This window comes from Puntigrus tetrazona, chromosome 17 (genome assembly GCF_018831695.1).
Source record: "Puntigrus tetrazona isolate hp1 chromosome 17, ASM1883169v1, whole genome shotgun sequence".
NCBI lineage: Eukaryota > Metazoa > Chordata > Actinopteri > Cypriniformes > Cyprinidae > Puntigrus > Puntigrus tetrazona.
In genome coordinates, this window is record NC_056715.1 from 16,117,209 (window position 1) to 16,136,422 (window position 19,214).

The 19,214-nt window shown below is 36.6% G+C and overlaps 1 protein-coding gene across 1 annotated transcript in view; it reads right to left on the reverse strand.

The window, feature by feature from the left end:
- Positions 1–913: 913 nt before the first annotated feature.
- LOC122362009 (cysteine-rich motor neuron 1 protein-like) overlaps positions 914–19,214 on the reverse strand; it is an 89,493-nt gene continuing 71,192 nt past the window's right edge. Inside the window, 6 exon segments of the mRNA XM_043263248.1 lie at positions 914–1,083; positions 2,988–3,180; positions 14,663–14,799; positions 16,528–16,585; positions 16,587–16,726; positions 18,692–18,874. Coding sequence (XP_043119183.1) covers positions 914–1,083; positions 2,988–3,180; positions 14,663–14,799; positions 16,528–16,585; positions 16,587–16,726; positions 18,692–18,874 — 881 coding nt within the window.

A 19,214-nucleotide genomic window follows, 5' to 3' on the forward strand; every position in this document is an offset into this window, starting at 1 on the left:
GAACTTTACCGATCTCACGGTAGTCGTACATATTTTACTATGTGTAATTTTCTGTAAGGGTAGGTGCATATACATTTTATGAGCAAATGTGTCCCGAACCTATGAACTCATGAAGACATGTTTACATATCTTCATATAATGGAGTAGTTCTCCAACTGGAACCACTGGTGGGCCACTCCCGGACCCATGTTTTCCATAGTCATCAAGCCACGACCACCAACTAATATCTATTTATCATCTGTCTATCTGTATGCATGATTTTATTTACAAAACCAAAACAATACTTTTAACAGCATATACATATAACAAAATGAATACTATAGGATATTAAATAGCAGTCCCAAACTAGTTTTGTTATTAGGCTGTCACAGACCACCACAGCCATTTAAACATATATGACACATTTAACATAACATGGGAAATTATTGGTGTATAGAAACAACAGTTACCATGTAGTGAACAGGATGCTGTACTAACAGCCAACTGTTAATGAAACATGAAGCTATCAGAAAGGATAATCCGTACCTTCATAAATCCTTCCAATAACAAAGCGCCTTTCAGTAGTTGTGGTACTGCACTTTATTTCAAGCGTTGCATGCTTTGTATTCTGCGCTAAGAAAGCGGTAACATGTAGCAGGACAGGATAGATATTTCCTGGCAACAAAATTTTTCTCAGGCACTCTTTACTTAACGCATCCTTAAAAGTGTCATGCTTTCATTCAAATGTCGCATTAGAAAGCGCTAGAATTACATTTTTGTTGTTCATGGCGTTTCTTTAGCGCTCACTCCTCGTCGGCCAGCTTTTCTGATTGAATCTGGCTCCAGCACAGTCAAGTTCCCAATTCTGTTCCTGCTTCCCGTGCCCTTGTCAAATTGTCAGAAAGTAAAATCAAAACAATCTGACAGTAAGGCATCAGTAGTCGTCGCTTTCCTTCTCTTTCTCGTCTCCATTCGTCACAGATGTCTCTTTAACCTGCCGACTGCACAGCTCCACAAAGTTTGGCCTGGGTGGCTCAGAAAGTCGCCTGCGTAATTGGAGCAGTTTTTGTTTTGCAGATGTGGAGCAGCAGTGTTTATTCGCAGCTGCGTGGAGACACAGTGTTGTAAGATTAGGCGTTCAGCAGCCTGCCCAGCTCATCCTTTCTGTGAGCGCAATCAGGCGCTGATTGGGCGGCCTGGTGCTGTCCTTTGAAACTTGCAGTCGAGCCTGTAAGCAAAGCAGAGCACAGGGGATCATTTTGTCATGCAATTTCTCTAGACCATGTTAGGAACAGTGTAGGATTCGCTTTGGATTTTGTGACAATAATGACTGCTGCCTTTCCTGATAGTTTAGAAAATCATCGGGGCGAACTGTGACATAAATGGTTTGGAACTTTATTATTACTTAAGTCAGGAGACAGAGTAGTAAGACGTTGTATATACTAATCCTTAAAGCTATAAAACTAACATTTATTTGAACTTTTATTCAAATCGCCCTTGAAGTGAAACCACTGTCCCTCGAGGCAGCCTGGCTCAAGGTAACGAGAGGCTTTTTGGATTTTCATAAAAGTCATCAGAATTTAATCACCGCGCCGTTCCGCTAACAATGGAAGCTTATTGAAACGCTGCCTTAGATCAGATAATTGTTTTCTTACATGCTTAGCCAAAGGGGCGATCCTTGGCACAGGCACAGCTGCACTTCTTGTGACGTGGGCGACACTGCTTAAACCCTCACAGCCGTGAATGTCAGTCTAGGCCAAAGGAGCATTTCAGAGTGCAGCTGCAATTAGACTACTGCACAGCTCGTCTCCTGAAGGTTAGAAAACAGAAGAGACTAATTAATTACAGCTTTAGACATTAATCACCTTAACGTGAGGATGCATGCTTTAAGATCAAGCACTTGAAGCGGAAGTAAAGACAAGAGAAATGCAAATATGTGAGAATAAATAAAGAAAATATCTATTCTAATATGTAACAGAAAATAATGAAATTATATAATGCCGTATTTCAAGTCATTCAATATTATTAAGTTTCATATTTAATTAAATTAAAATGAAATTGATACTTAATAGATTAAACTGAATTCTAATGTTAATTGCTATCTTCAACATATTAATTATTTTTATTTTATTTCATTTTATTATTTTATATGTAGTTTGGAGATTAAGTCAACGTTATATTATATTAAATAATTAATATTAATTTAATAGATTAAATTGGAAAGATTTTCTTTTCCTCTTCGCTATCTTTAATCATCCATAATTTAATTTGATTTAATTCTTTTTTGTAAACTTAAGAAACCAATATTATACTATATTATACTAAAAACAACAACATTAAGAGAAATTGTACTGGGTGATTTGCATCATCAAATTCAAAAATACGGTAGAAATACTGTAGTATATATATAATATAAATAAATAATTAATATTAATTTTGGAAGTGATTAAATTGAGAGATCTTCAATTTATCCATCATTTTATTTTATTTTATTTGTATGTAGCTTGAAAATAAATCAATATTATATTTATATTAAAAACAATAACATTAAGATAAATTATTTCTTGCAAAACAAGTTTCTCAAATAAGCCATGTTTACTTTATCTATTCATTTATTTGACATATTTTTACAATGTATATGTAAAATATGTTGTATTACATTGTATTATATTTGTGGCTGTTATATATTTACTAAGTTATTTTTAAACATTTATTTTGTGAAGAAATTAGCCCAATTTGCCCCTTACATCTGCATATATTGTGTCCAAAAGTTTGCAAAAGTAGTATATATCTTGTGTAATAGTATTATTTATAATCCAAAACTAGACTGGGCGGTCCCGCTTCTAAAATGATTGTGTAAAATCAGCATTATTATCTTTTTCCTTTGACATTTGTCAGACTTGGATTCACACAGCCTGTCTTAGCATAAAAACAATCCCCTTAATCCACCTTGCCCTTCATAAACATCTCTGCAAAGCCAGTCAGTGCGTCTGGAGAGAGTGTCTGACAGCCGCGCGGTATGGCCCTGAGGAAGATGAAGCTACTTCTCCAGTGACGTCTCAGCTCTCTTACGTCTTGCAGCTGCACGTCCTGCAGCCGCTGGAGTCCAGCCGGAAGCCGAACGGGCAGCTCTGCCCTCCCAGCGTGCAGTTGTCCAGAGAGCCGCAGGCAGGGGGGCGCCATTGTGATGTAGGTGGGGCTCTGGAAAACAGAAAATTTCCCAGAGGATGAGTCTACTCCTGACTAAGTCTGATAGTTAAACAGACAGAGAAAGAATACGGATCATAGGGGCTCAAGGACTACACTTGAGTCATAAGAGGCAAACAATTTTACACAGACTTTCTTTTAGTTTCAGTTAAAAAAACAGTTCGTAAAAACAAAACCCTGACATGACTCATTCATCCTCATGTTGAGAATTTTTGAAGAATATCCAGGTCACTATTTTCAATGTAATATGACCCAGTGCTGTTTTAGTATTGCTTAGCAACGATATATACTATTATTATAATATTTGTAATATTTTAAGGTAGCTTTTATTTTTATATTTTATGTTTTCAAAGAATTTCTTTTTTCAGTATAGTATGTGCTAGCATGTGTTAAAGGCCATTTATATATTATTATATTAAAAAAATTATTAATATTAAAAAATTAGCTTATATTTTTATATTTTAAGTTTTCATTTTTTATTTTTAAGAATATCCTAGCCACTTTTCTTTCAATACAGTATAAAGAGTGTTATTTTAGTATAATGTATTTATAATTATATTATTAAAAATATTACAAATTAGCATTTATATATATATATATATATATATATATATATATATATATATATATATATATATATATATATATATATATATATATTTACTTTTAGCATTATTTATATACAATTATAATATTTGTTGTAATATTTTTTAATATTTAAAACATTTTTATTTTAAAGTTTTGCATTTTATTTAACTTTAATAATTTCTTATTGAAATTTTAGTGGTGCTGGGTAATCATGATTAATTGCATCCAAAATAAACGTTTTCATTTATATAATAAATATTTGTGTACTGTGTATAATTATTATGTATGTATAAAGACATGTACATCATATATTTTGAAAATATTAAAATGTATATTCATACTTGTATACATATATGTATATATATATATATATATATATATATATATATATATATATACACACACACACACACACACACACACACACATGGTATGAATATAAATCGTGAATATTTTATTATATTTAATATATTATACATGCATGTATGTGTATTTATATATACATAATATAATAAATATACACAGCACACTCACATATATTATATACACAAAACATATTTTTGGAGTGATTATTTGTGATTAATTTGGTAAAATTTTTCAGTTGCCAAGACTCAATTAACTAAAATAATTTTACATAATTACAGTTTTTGAACAGAATTTTGGGTCAACCATCTCTAAATAAATGAGAAAAACAACAAGTCTTATTGTCTCCGTCCGATCAAAAAGACACCTCAGTCCAGTAAAATCAACTGGTTAAAAACAGATTTGACCGAATCGATTATCAGATTATAGAGCTGCTTAATACAAACACTCATCGATATCAATGCATATCATTTTTCCATTTAGGTTTGACAGCTCTGACAAGTTTCTATTTGAACTCCGCTCCTTCCGATCAAAAGTTGTACCAAGTTCTGATAAAGATTGGACAAACAGTCTGATGGACAGACGAGAAAGAAAGAAAGATGTACAGATAAAGTTGTCAAGGTCCTAAATGGATAAAACCTTCATAACCACAAACACAGTTAATGGCAGCAGTCAAAAAAATAAAACGAAAACCAAGCATCATCACAGGAAATGGGCTTTTCTTACAGCGCGATCAGTATCTATAATTCACCGCTCCTGCAAAACCTAAATGCTTGTAGTACATGCTGAAATTACTGATTGAACGGATTGGTCTGTGCCTGTCAAACAGCTCGTCCAATCAGCTTCCCTCTCGGTTTTTTTCCTCCCCACATTTATCCCTGAATGCAGTAGGGAATCAATTTTATGATGAAGTCTATAAGCAATCACGAGTATGCCTTTCAGTTTCTCTCGGCCACTGAACAGATGAACTGGGCCTTAAAAGGGACAAATTCACACACACACACACACACACACACACACACACACACAAAGAAATCTTGCAGTGTGTTTTCTCAAAGCGCACTATATACAGAGACGGTTTCTATGCTAATTAGTAACTGCAGGCGCGACGCTTCCTCGTGTAAGAATAATCGCAACCATTAACATTAAAACGAGGATGAGAAGGAGTGTATGTGCGTGCTCTCTACTTGTAATGCAATTGGTTAGTGCAGCAGACCCACTGTGTTTTGTTTATGCTCATTAAGCTGCTCTTTTAAACAGCATGCTGTCTCTGTGGGCTGACTCCTAGACCTGCGCGCTGCTGCTGGAGACGCTGCGCGGGAGACAGACTTGTGTCAAAATTCGCAAATGAGTCGAGACACGCACCTCTTTTGATTCGCCGAGCGCTTCACATGGAGAAGAGAGAGAGACATATGAGCTGGTCAGCGGCCAAAAGAGAGCGCCGCCATTGCATTAATAACTAGTTGTTCGGTTCGGTTTAGTACACACTTCGGGCTGAATGCAGATGCGCTTGTATGGAAGAAGACGTTTGAAACGGAAAATAATTATACGAAAAGGTCCCTCTCTTAAATACATACATTTAAATTAATCATTTGATACAATAGCTTTATTGTGTACATACGTGTTTTTACATTGCACTTATGTTTTTAAATATACAGACACGTAATTACATCTGTAATACATTGTTGACCCATTCATTACACTTTAAATCAACCCTTAAACCTACCCATACCACCAAACCTGTGCTCTAACCTTACTCGTGATCCTTCAGTGTTTTGCAAATACAATATGGACATGGAATAAGCAAATTGTACTTATTTTTTGATGTAAGTACATAGTAGTTAAAACTACACCTGATATAAAGTGTGACCGAATGAAATAAAAAAAGGAGAAATGTCTTTTCAAAGTGACCCCTATTATGAAAGGTTCACAGGTCGACATGCATGAAGGTCAAAAACACACTTTCTTATAATATGGATTTATTTTCACCTTATTTGTTCAACAAACAAAGATTAATTGAAAAAAAGAAAATGGAACCTAGTGGCGAAGAATGAATTTGCATTTTCATTCAGACCAACGTGGAAAGACCATATTGGGTGGAACAAAAATGTTTTGGACCTGCTTTAAAAATGACTTGCTTTGTACAGGATGTTTCATTCACTTTGAGCTGAAAGTTCATAATAGGTACACTTTTATAATTCCATTTAATGTTTTATTACATTAATACATTCAAAACAGCTTTTGAAAAAATTTCCGCACTCATTACTGAATCTACAGTGCCAAGGCAAATAGAAATGAGTAGGCTAATTTTCTTTTTTTGGAAAATACATTTAAAGAGATAAAAATAATGTATCTTTCTACTACATATTCGCTGGCTACAACCAAAACAAATGTAATACGGTTTACTGACAAACTGAGTGATTGTTTTTTTACGCAAGCTAGATTGAAACAGTGAAACAGGCAAATTCTTCCTGAATGCTTCTCAATTCTGTCATCAAATCATTTCCAGATGTTGAATAAAAATAGAGCAAACTGAAATCAGTGTCATTACTGACGGATTATTTGTATGATGCTGTATAGTTGAATGATACAAAGTTGCAGGTTTCTTTGCATAAAAATATTATATATTACCTGTTTTCAAATAAATGCAGCCTTGGTGATCATAAAAAGACTTATACATTTTTATATTATATATAAAAATATTATATATTTATTATATTTCTATAATATTTTTTTAACTTGTCTTCAAAAATTTAAACGGTAATGTACAAAAATATTCAATATTAACTAATTAACTAGTTATAATTAACTAATTTATTAATTAAGTAATTAATAAATAGTAATACATATATTATAGAAATACATTTCATACTACTTGTTTGGGGTTAGGTTTTTTGTTGCTGTAAAACACATTCTCTAGTATCATAAAATGTTTTTTTATTAAATTATTTTTATTATTATTTTTATCACATGAAGGCAGCAAATTGTGAGATGTTTGCTACTTTCTCTCTCTCCTCAACTTGCCTTTGCTGTGAAGACATATGGTTATTAAATAAAAACAAGCTCCTGAGACAAAAGTGTTTTTTCCCTTATTCATTAAAGAGAGCTGTTTCAGTTAACACTACTGTAACATTTGACATGTCGACACTGTGGCCCTGTGTGGCCCACTCGACCAACAGAGCATGCTCAAAGACTTTAGAAATAAACAAGTGCATTGTACGCGAGAATTAAGGCTTATATTTAAATGTGGAATAATTTTGGTACAAAGCGCTAATGGCCACGGGTCTCGCTTCAGAACGTGATGATCTTTGGGGGTTCAACCCAACCTGACAGCTTTCATTTGCTTAATTACACATGCTGCGTTCTGGTACAATAACTCGCCTGACAGGGAGAGGGTGTCACCTTGAGGAAATGAGGCCTTCTAACAAATAATAATTAGGAAATAAAAATGCACAGAGTGCAGGGCAGCTGGCAAATGAGCTAAATTAAGCTGTCCTGGGACCGGGGGGATAGAGTCAGGGCTGTGTCCAACAGGCCCAGAGGACAGTGGCAGGACTGAGGCGGGACATGGACACACACCAGCAGCGGTGGTATGGGTTTCAGTGCCAAAAGACACCACTGGAGTGAACACATCTGTTCACAAAGAAGGACAAACACACCACGGGCATGTAGTCAGTATTATACAACAGTCGCTTATGGACTGATAATTAGTAAAACAATATAAATACATACAAGCTAGATTCTGTCGATTCTGAAAAAAACTAAAGATGAACAAAATATCCAAAAAGAAATGATTTATGATTTGAGAATTCATTCCTGAAGCTAGCACCTTTACAGAAAAAGTAGTAAGTATATATATATATATATATATATATATATATATATATATATATATATATATATATATATATATTATCATTACATATTATTTACACAAGAGCAATACATTTTACAGTTGTGTACTTCAGTGTTGTTAATGACAATTAATGTAATACATTTTCTTTCTCTTAGTATTGTTTTATCAATATGGTGCAATATTGTGATAATACATTGATTGCACTACCTCAAATACGAGTGCAACCAGTAACGGATTAAAGTTGGTCATTAATTAAAAAGAATGAAAAATTCTTCAAATTTGAACCTGAATACCTTACTAACTGGACTTCAGTGCTAATGTAGCATAAAAGCGAAGAGTAATGGGAAACAGCTCTGGAATGTGTCCATCACTTTCCCAAACGGCTGCATGTAACATGTCACATGTAAATGTGAGGCGCAGCGAGAGCAGAGTTCTCTTCAGACCTTGCCATCAGGTAGTGTTATTTAAGACTCTATCGAGGGGATATCAGGCATCATTACAGCCGCCTTTATTTGCCCATTTCCCATCTTGTAATAGCCACATATGGCTCTGCTGAATGCATATGGCTATTTCTCTGCTTTACCCATCATCAAGAAAAAGAGCTCATCCTTGAATGGAGTAACAGTCCTATCTTTATTTTTGATTGCAGAACTGCTGTCACAAGGCTGCCGACACTCGAGACAGGCTTTGTTATAAAAGGAACCACCAAGGTAACAAAACAGAACTGTGTGTAACAGTGTCATGGCCACATTGAACTGATGCTGTTCATGGTAGATGAATCATCAAAATGAACATTTTTAGTTACTGCAATCCTTAAATTAGAACTTAAAGTTCTGGGTTCAGAATTAGTTGCATTCTATGATTAGAATTTTTTTTTTTTTTTTTTTACGAAAATATGGCCACATTACATAAAACATACATTAACATGAGACTAATCATTTATTATCCTCGTATAGGCCTTATATTAACCTCGACTTGGTAACTAGACGCTCCAGACATTTCTTTAATATAAAAACAGCGGTTTCAGAAAACAACTTTTTATGGCTCAAATATCCCATTTTTATTTCAAGAATCTGTAGAGCACTTTAACAAAAACATTAGCTAAACATTTTAGTTTAACGAATTGAGTCTAAAAATAAGTAAGTCTTCATTTATTGACTTGAGGCCAATGATGCTTTCAAAAAATGCTTAACTTGTATCGAACCTGGAACATCTATTTAAAGATCCTAGATTACACTGTGGCCGTGGAGAATGGATGCCCGAATATATATCAGCCCTTTAGTGCTACTACTGCTCTCTCTCTGACATTGAGCTGGTGCTTTATCCAAAGCAACAGTATACAATATTTATTATAGTGAAAGTAGCCCTGGAGCAACTTGCACAAGGGCTCAATTGTAATGCTTAATGAATGGCTCCATGCTGGATTCAAAACTGCAACCTTTTGGAAACCGCTCCAGATCTTACCATAGTAACTCACTAAAAATAGTAAATAAAACACAACAAATCCTGAATAAAAAGTGGTCCATATAATCTAAAAACTATATTCGAGTCTTCTGAAGCAACAAATTATACATAAAGTTGACAGCCAGTGACTGATTTTTGTAATTCAGTGACAGTCATTGAGCAGTAACTATATTGGATGTAATTTTACTTTGTTACTTTACTTTACTGAAGCATTCTTATTTTGGGCAACTTTACACTACATTCCACATCATAATATTGTACGCTTTACTACACTACATTTCATAAAAACATGCCGCTCCTCATTCTTTTTGAACTGGAGAAATCGCACGCACTATGAGATGCGATAGAGGTGTCCGATTCATAAACGAGGCCGATTCTTTTTAATGAGGCTATTAAATCGATTCGCAAATCACACTGGATGATGCATCTGCAATTAGCTTGAGTGGAGTGCAGCTGTACTTGAGTCGATAACTGATTCAAATGATCCAGTCAGAGTTAACAAGTTAACAGAGTTAGCAAATCAATGAATTCACAAATCTGACTCAAAATGAGCTGTAAACGTGAGATCCTCAGAGCTTTAGTGCATGTGAAAAGTAAGTTACTAATGCTGAATTTTAGCATTTTTTATTGCAATGAAAATCAGGTCATGAATGACCATTTTTTTGTGAACTGAAATTGCTGTGAAAGGCCTGTTGAAGTGACTGCCTGAAATACTTTTGAATGCAGACTATATTTGTGTGTTACCATCTGAACAGGGTAGGTGTTATTTAAAAAACTCAAAACATAAACTTCAATAATGCAAATGCATATACCCAAATGCATATAGCAATTTCAAATGATGTTAAAGTACAATGTTTGAATGACATTTTTCTTAAATTTATCTTTGATAACACACATTTTATCCTCATTTTTATATACTGCATGATGTATATTGTTTGAACACTTGAATTATCAGCAATAATCAATGCATGAATCAATGACATTAATTGTTTGCAGGAGGATAGAGTATATAAAATAGCAAAAATGTACAAACGTTTATCATTCGGCACTTATATGAACTATACTTTAAACATTACATTAAATACAGCACATTAAAAACAAAATTACTTAAAACAAAAATACCATTTACTCAAGTATTTGATTCAGCACACATTCTCCACCTCTGCAATATTTTTTTTTGTCCAGATGAACGTGTTAAATCGGCAACGGAGCCAGTCAGTGAAAGAGATCACTCTGATTGGCTGTTCAGCTTACCAAACAGTAGCAGTAGCGAAGGCAAGCCAATGATCAGATGATTGTGGTAAGTGAGAATTATGTGCTAATACAGACTACTGCCACCTAGTGTTACGGAGAGTTGTTTATTTTTTCACACAGGCACAGAATCTACGGCCTAGTTTGCTGTTGTCTTTGCACTGATCAAGCACAACATTTCGGCCCAAACTGAGGCAACGTAACGCGACACTACAGTCAGCTTTTGTTCCCGCTAGTTCTTTGATGTCGGTTTGGTGTGTCACGGCATTAAAAGAGCGGAGTTTTAATTATTTACATTTCAGTCTGTCGTCACACAAAGCTATTTTATAACTTTCCTTTCAGGCCACTTTTATGTCACTTCTGAGCTTGACAGGCACTTTTACTACATGAAAAATACTAAGAGATTGTACAAAATAACTTCTTTGTGCACTGTGGCAGAACGTGTAAATACGCCATGTCCTGTTTTGAGACAATCTGCTGAACTTATTTTCTTGATACCCTGCACCATTTCAGCGTAGTGCTACGCCTGACACTATATCTTACGCCTAGTCAGAGGTAGGTGTAAAGTAAAAAGTCATGATTTGCATTATTTGTGTTTAGGATTCATGTCTGTTGTTTAATTATTACTATGGACGTGAACTGTAATGTTTATAACTGTAATGACAGGATAAGCAATGTCAATAACAAAGCTTAGTACACTATAGCTGACTTACAACAATATAAAATGTTTCTCTGACAGCTTGTAATAATGCAGTAAAATATTACATATTATCCTACATTATTATTATAAGCCATACCATTCGACGTGACAAACATCTTGCTTGGAAAGACAGTATAAATGCTTGGAAATATTTTACATTAGGCTATTTGTAGCGCGCTGACATCCAATAATTGCAGTAAGTTGTGCACTTTGTTACTTTTAATCAGAAATAGAGTATTCTGTCAGTTTTATAACGGATGCAAATTATAAATCAAATTTTTTCAGCCGTGGAAAGAGATACACAGTCACAGTCAGAAACACACAGTTATCTCAGGAAAGACATTCATTGCACATAAACCCAAAAATAACTCTAAATAGCAGCATTGTATTACATTCGCTATATAACCTGCCGCTTTCAATTGTAATGTTTGTTTAAAAATCTGTCATGGGAACATGCAGGAGACTTCAGACAAAAACAAGGACTTGTTTTGTCCATTTAATAAAATCACGGCACGGTGGCTTCATTTGTTATTGTCTTGAACAATTCAGTTTTATAATAGTAGTTTTAGTCATTGCAGCTATAAGTCCTTTCAGCAAGGACGCGCATTGTCTACGCCGGGTGTAGCTATGCATGATCACAGTTTTAGTTGGTGCAACAGGTGTAAATATTTATGGACACTGCAAAACTAGAGTAGGGCTTACGCGCGCAGCTTTAACTAGTGCAACCGCCCAAGGGAAGTAATATTTCCGTATCATTTTAAGGAATGACAATGACTATCCCTTTAACTGCTAAGCTACACCAGTCGACTAGCAAAATACGGAGTAATGAATTCATATGAAGCACTAAGCTGTTAGTCACCTTGCCGTCACAGTGAGAGGATTTCAAAGCGCTTGAATATTTTCACATTCATGTAGTCTATCTGTGCTTAACCTTTCACTGCAGTCCGTGATGATGAGCAGGCACACACAGTGCCTTTGATCTACCTCTGCACCGCCCGGAGAAAGAGCGAGAGAGAGAGAGAATTCAAATAAAGAGAGCTCTGTATTTGAGATGTGGTTTTGCGATGCAGCGGAGGTATTGTGTGTATAGAACTTTGTATGGAAAGCCATAGTGCACTACCCCTCACTTCACCTCAGTACTGAAGTGAGTGCTCTCCACGGTCAGGCAGACCCATCTAAACCTCTAATTGCTTCACAGGCCGAAAGGCGTATGAAAGATTAATTGAAAAGGGGTGAATGTGAGCTTGCTGCTCTGTGCAGGTCTGCAGACAAGCTGCTGTCACTCTCTGTTCGTGTACTGATCTCTTCTCCTTTCTCTCACCACTTCAACTAGCTCAAACAACCTCAAGTCTTACGGGCCACCAATCAGACATTTTACACCCCGATTCAGATGCACAGCATGCAGTTTAGTTTGACACAGCCTCGCAAAACTCGTGCTACAATGATAAGGTACTGTCAAGCAGTTGCTAAGTGGCTAAATAGCAACAAACATTAACTATTAATAGTTTTTATGTACGTAAAACTCGACTGATGCTAACCGCATAAATCTCAATGTGCTAAAACTGTATTTGAAATACACAATTTTACTTTAAAGTGTCAACATTTTCTGTGTAGTTGGAACACTACACTTGTCTCGTTTGAGACATATTTCATCCTGCTGCACAAATATACATTTATTCATATTATCCAACTGCGTATCATTATATGACCATTATATGAGCTTAAAATCACTAAAAACTCAATGAAAAGTCTTTAGGATTCGTTTTGAAAGATTTATCATACACCACATGCAGGTCATTCTGCCTAGAATCTGCTTCTCAACATGCAACACAATTTGAGGCATCACTCATGTCTGTAGCACATTTGTTGACATCCCTAACCCTGAGTGTCAGCCACAGTAATAGTAATGCTTGCCTTCACTATTATCAAGCACCACTATGAGATGAAGCACTGCAGGCGTTGTTTTCTCTCTCAATATACTGAGCCAGAGCAAGAGAAGGATGCTTCATTTGCTTGGATCTTTAATTGGAAGGAGGGTGAAGGTGCAGAGGGTAGATGAGACAGACAGGAATCCTATTACCCCCGGTGTGACTCAATTCCACTGGAACAGCATTGATCATAACCACCACGACAGTTGCTGGAGCCTCGCCCCCACAGCCACAAGAAAGCCGTGGTTGTTTAGTACGATTTTTCATAACCTCCTCCACACATATTGTCAGTCTGGCATTTAGTATGGCCTGATAATATTGTTAATCACTCCAACAAGCTTTCCATTCCCGCCGATCCCAAGACTACAAGCAACAGGCGAAGGGAAAAAAAAAAAGTCATGTAGCTTTTTTGATTCGAAAATCTAGACGGCAAACAGCGACGTGAGAAAAATCTATATTCTCCAGCTCTTTTCCAAAGGATGATGTCATTGGTCTACACACACAGTCAATCCCCGGAGAAATTCATTATCCGACATACCTGCCACTCATCTATCACTCGCTCGCTTCTTCCCATGTGTGAAATAACCTTTAGAAACCCTCTCGACAAAAATGTAGTCCACGCCCCGGCGAACCGACCCGCACTCCTGCATACCGAGGTGCACCGCCGTACCTCGCGGTGCTTAATCAAAGATTATGATGAGATACAAAACGATGCGAAGCTCTCACGCGCAACAAACACCGAGGGGAAAACCTAGCCAGCTGCAGTGGGAGTGGAAGTCCCAGGGGTAACCGCTACAGAACTATGAGTAGTATGAAAAATACACTGGCAGGCGGGATATGATATGCTGGTGAGGGTAGGGAGCAAGATCTAATGGAGGGAAATCCACAGGAATGGTTTCGGTGCAGTGTTGCATGACAGTAAAGGAGACACAACACGACAGACCTGAGATACGTGTGAGGCGATGGAGATGTTTGGGCTGTGCTGGAAGTGGGTTGCTGGGGGATCCAGGTAAGCAACTGCCTGCATTGCTCTCAGTCTAGTAGATTATTCACACATACAGTATGTGACTGGAATTGGAACTCAAAAACACACTGTGTGCAAGAGAACACTGGGAGGAAATGGATAAAGAAAGCGCTTGCTCACACACATAGATGCTAGCCTTGAGAATTCCAGGTTATTTTAGTCTGATGGTGGCTTGTTTCAAAGAAATCACAGTGATGTCCTCATCACTTTGTAGGCAAATAAATGCATATTTAGGCCCGCTCCCAAACGGCACCCTAAGCTCTTGTGGCCATCTTATGATTCCTCGCTTTTTGATGTTATACCGCTTTGACTATCAGGTAGAAGTCTCCTGTGGGGCTGTCCTCAGATCTGTCAAAGTACACGCTGTGAACACCTATCTGAAACTGTAAATGAGGAATGGGACACTCGGTTAGCGCTGTTGACTCTGTACTGCTTAGTACTGCTTTAGAGAGATGGGATTATTCACATGTCGCTTTTGTTTGTTGCTCCATCAAGCTCTTGCTGGATCTGCTCTTCGGCTATCAACGAGGAGAACGCCTGTACTTCCAGAACAGACACGGTTTGGTTGTTTAAAAAAGGTGCGTTCGCTCAAAAAAAAGGTTGCGTTAGATCCTTCGCTGGCTGTGTTGATTTAAATCTAGCAGGTTTGGTGTCTAAAAAATTTAATCTCATTGAAAGGAGCCAAAATCTGATAGAAACCACCTGACACTAGTGAACACACAGAATGGCTCAGCAAATAGCAAGGCTCTCAATGCCTGTGTTTGAGTAAGCCTTAGGTTTATTAATTTGGACTTTTGGTCTGAAAGGTCTTTACTGTTACCAAAATATAAATTTTTAGTTTTGTTAGTAAAAACACATAAGCATACCAAGCCCAGATAAAAAAAAAAATAAGGCAAAAGTAATTCACTACTCCTCATAAAAGTAACTACATAACACAATAAGTAACTTTTTATGTAGTAACGCAATATTGTAATCCATTTTAATAGTAACTTTTTCAAACTTCGCTCATAGCCACATTATTGTAGTTTGTAGTATGTAGTGAAAAAAAAAAAAAGTAATTTATTTTTGTAAAATATTGAAATAACTATTATTATTATATATTATATAATAAAAATAAAAATAATTCTTATTATATAAAATATTGTTTAAAATAGATGAAATATCTAAGTTCTTTTACTGAAAAAGAAAAGAAGATTAATTTGTGATAATGAATTTTTGAGGTCGCTCCCACCAGTCTCAATTACGATAATTACAAGTTTCTATGTCTTGTAAAAAGCATTTACGGTCTTGTAGGACTTGTAATTACCATGTTGTCAACTAACATTTTCTGAAAGCTCCTATTTGACTGCTGCAACGTCACAGGAAAGAGATGGCTTCACCAGTAAACAGTAGATATATTCTTTTATTCTTTCTGTTTAATAATTCCTATAACTGACTAATGTTAATGCCTTAATAACGCAAGAATAATCTGAAAATAAAATATATACAATGTAGTTGTATTTAACACAGATTCGGATGACTAATGTCTAATATCCTCCTAAAAACTAATTTGGTAATACAGCATTTGCTTAATGACTGTTTCTTGTTGTATTGTGATTTTGTCTACTGATTACTCTAAATACAGAGATTCATTTTGCCATTAAGAGCATTGTCATGGAAACAAATAAGTCAGAGGTTCGAGTAGAATGCCTGGGTTGTTAGCTGGTAATTACGGTAATTATGTGACGTGAGCGTGACTTCAAAAAAAAAAAAGGTTTGCGCAAGGGTACAGGCCTGTGTATGGACTACCAGATTTAGTCACTACAAACTGTCATCATATCAGAATGGATCCTTAAAGATTATTATAAAATGCCTACTTGTATCAAAAAAATAACAGCATGTGAGTGTAGAGTGAATCAACAAGTCATCTTGCTCAGCAAGTAGTTGATCCAGAAGCAGACAATGGAAGAAGTTCGTTTATACTGGCTATAGTGGCATTTATGCAATGCCGAGATTGCAATGCATACTAAATACTACATCATGATTGTGATTGGACACATTTCATAACAACGTATAACTATAATTATCTGTCTTCATGTGCTGGCACAGAGTGTGTTTTATGTCTGAGAATAATACACTCAACCCAAATCAATTCCATCCCGCATCCATAAAGTGCATCTGTTCTTACCCTCACACACAGGACAGCACTCTCCGGGCACAGTGACAGGATTGAGACAGCTGTGGCATGCAGGCAGCTGCTACACAGCGGGCCTCTCCACTCACACACTGGCAGAAGGTACAGTCGTCCTCACGCCAGTGGTCTCCGTGAGCCAGGATCTGCCCATTCACATAGCAGCCGGCTAAATTGAGCACTGGGTAGATGGGGTCTATATGGAAGAAGATAAGAGAACAGAAAGACAAGATGATGATAGTTGCCACACATCAGTACTGACATCTTGCAAAACGCACCCTGCTGAAAAAAGGCTGTTTAAGCTGTTTTAGAACATAGCAGATCAGCTGATGAGTGGTTTGTTGCTGGTTCTGGATGGTCTACAAGTTCGCACAAGCTAATGACCAGCTTGGACCAGCTAAAGGCCAATTTAGATCATCTAATGACTGATTTGGACCAGCTAATGGCCAGCTGGGACCAGTTTGGACTAACTAAATAAATAGTAGTCTGGACTAGCTAATACTCAGCATATACTAGGTGATGACCAGCTTGGACCATTTAATGATAAGCTGGGACAAGTTTGGACAAGATGATGATGTCCTATGCATAGAGATTCTGGAAAGTTTCTGTTCGTGTTCAGTTTATATATTTTGGTTATTTACACTGTCTGAGCTTTATTGTTTTGTATTGTATTCTTTTTTTTAGGGTCAGTGTTACGGTCAGGGTCTACACACCAACAATGAGACAAGAAATCAATCCTAAACAGCAAAGTATTATTTTTAAAGGTGTAATCACATTTATTGTTTTCAGAATTTTCATGCTGTTTTCTCAATATAGGATTTTTCCTTTGGGTTCAAGCTGATCATGCAAATTTGCCACACTGCCCATGGAAAGCTGCTAGGTTTAAAAGTGACTTCGGTGTGAGCTGTGTACTTTTTTTGACTGTGAAATTTCACTAATGAGACCTCAAATTGGTGGTTGTCAACTGCAAACTGGGGCCTACTAGGCGGGGGCCTGAAAAATGACTTAAAAAAATTTGAATATAAAACAAAACAAAACAGAAATTGCAATAAGTGTAAAGAAAATACAACAATATTTCATAGTTTAAGGGAATAGTTCACCTTAAAAAGAAAATTCTGTCATTAATTACTTACACTCAAACCCCTAAGACCTAATAAGACTAAGATATTTTTAATGAAATCTGAGAGCATTCTGACCCTGTTTCTATTCATCTTCTCAAAACTGTATTCATTGATTAAAGTATAACTTCTACAACTGCATATGAAAAAATGAACTATTTTTAGTAATGCTGAAGTCTTAAAAACTCTAAAAAACTGTATCCAGTACATCTTGAATGTCACAGAGCCTTTGAATCTTGTGGCCCAAAAAGGTTGGGAAGCACTGTTCTAAGTGGTTGATTAAAATGATTTACCTCCTCTATAAGCCAAGACTGCATATGAGTCAGCGTTTGAGTCATACAGTCTTGCATTTACTGTGAGCCGCCTAAGTTTAGTTGCCCGATTTCATTTGTTTAATTCACGGCAGTAAAACTCTCAGGAGGACGGCTACAGGGGAGTTAGGGAGTTTCACTTTAATTAACTACATAACAGCAAAATCATTCGCAAACTAATTTGAACATGACCACAATCTGATAAATATAACATGAGCGGAAAATGTAGCAAGGTAATTCCAAGCAGTAATGTATTGACAACAACACGTACCCACAAGAGAAGCATAGCATTCGAAATTACATGCTCCCTGGCAGCCTATTACAGGTTGTCTACAAAATAAAACAATGAACAGTTTCCCCGAACTAATTAGCCCTGTATGCTCCCTGAATTGGGAGAACGAAAAAGATTCATCCTGCAAATTTAATGTCCAATTGACAGAATCTTCCATATCACGTAACGCAAAATGCACAATATCTTCGTAAAAGGTAAAAACTAGTCACGCCATAATTGCTTTAGAATCCAGCTTTGGACCTGGATGACACTATTCATTAAAATTCACAAAAATCACCTCAATTACAGGCAGAGCATCAACAGCAAATGCAAAGCAGGCCCTAAGGCACAAGGCTAACGCTAAAGACAGCTTGATATCATTCGGAGAAAGGTGCACATATGCCTGCTATACGCTCTTGACGAGCAGTTTATGAGGAACGGGAATATTTTCTCTTTCTGACCTTCGCAGACAGGACAACACTCTCCGTCAGGGACGTAGTAGCGCTCGCAGTGGAGGACGCCGCACTGGGCGGTGAAGCACACGGACACCCCACCCTGACAACGGCAGAAGCGGCAGGCGTCCATCCTGAACATGTCCCCGTCATGGTACTCCACTCCGTTGAAAGTGCAGGCCGGCTTTGTCTCTGCAAAACACAGTAATCCGGATGCAGTGCATTAGAGGTTGTCGGATATATGACTGACAGCACAACAAAACAAATAGGGTCTTGATGACAGGGCCGAGAAGAATAGTTAGTTGTGGGGTACGCAGGGACCTAAACGGTGTGCATTTGTGTCCAAGAGAGCTTTTAGCAGCCGAGTTTCAGATAGCTGTGGAATTGATGCTCACCGGTCGCCATGGCAACCCTTAGGTACCAAATTCCCCTTTCAGCTCATGCATTACAATGCCTACACTTGTGTACATGACACCAGGCTGCATTTTGCTCCAAAACGAAGCTTAAAGAAAAATTATTGCGATTAAAAATC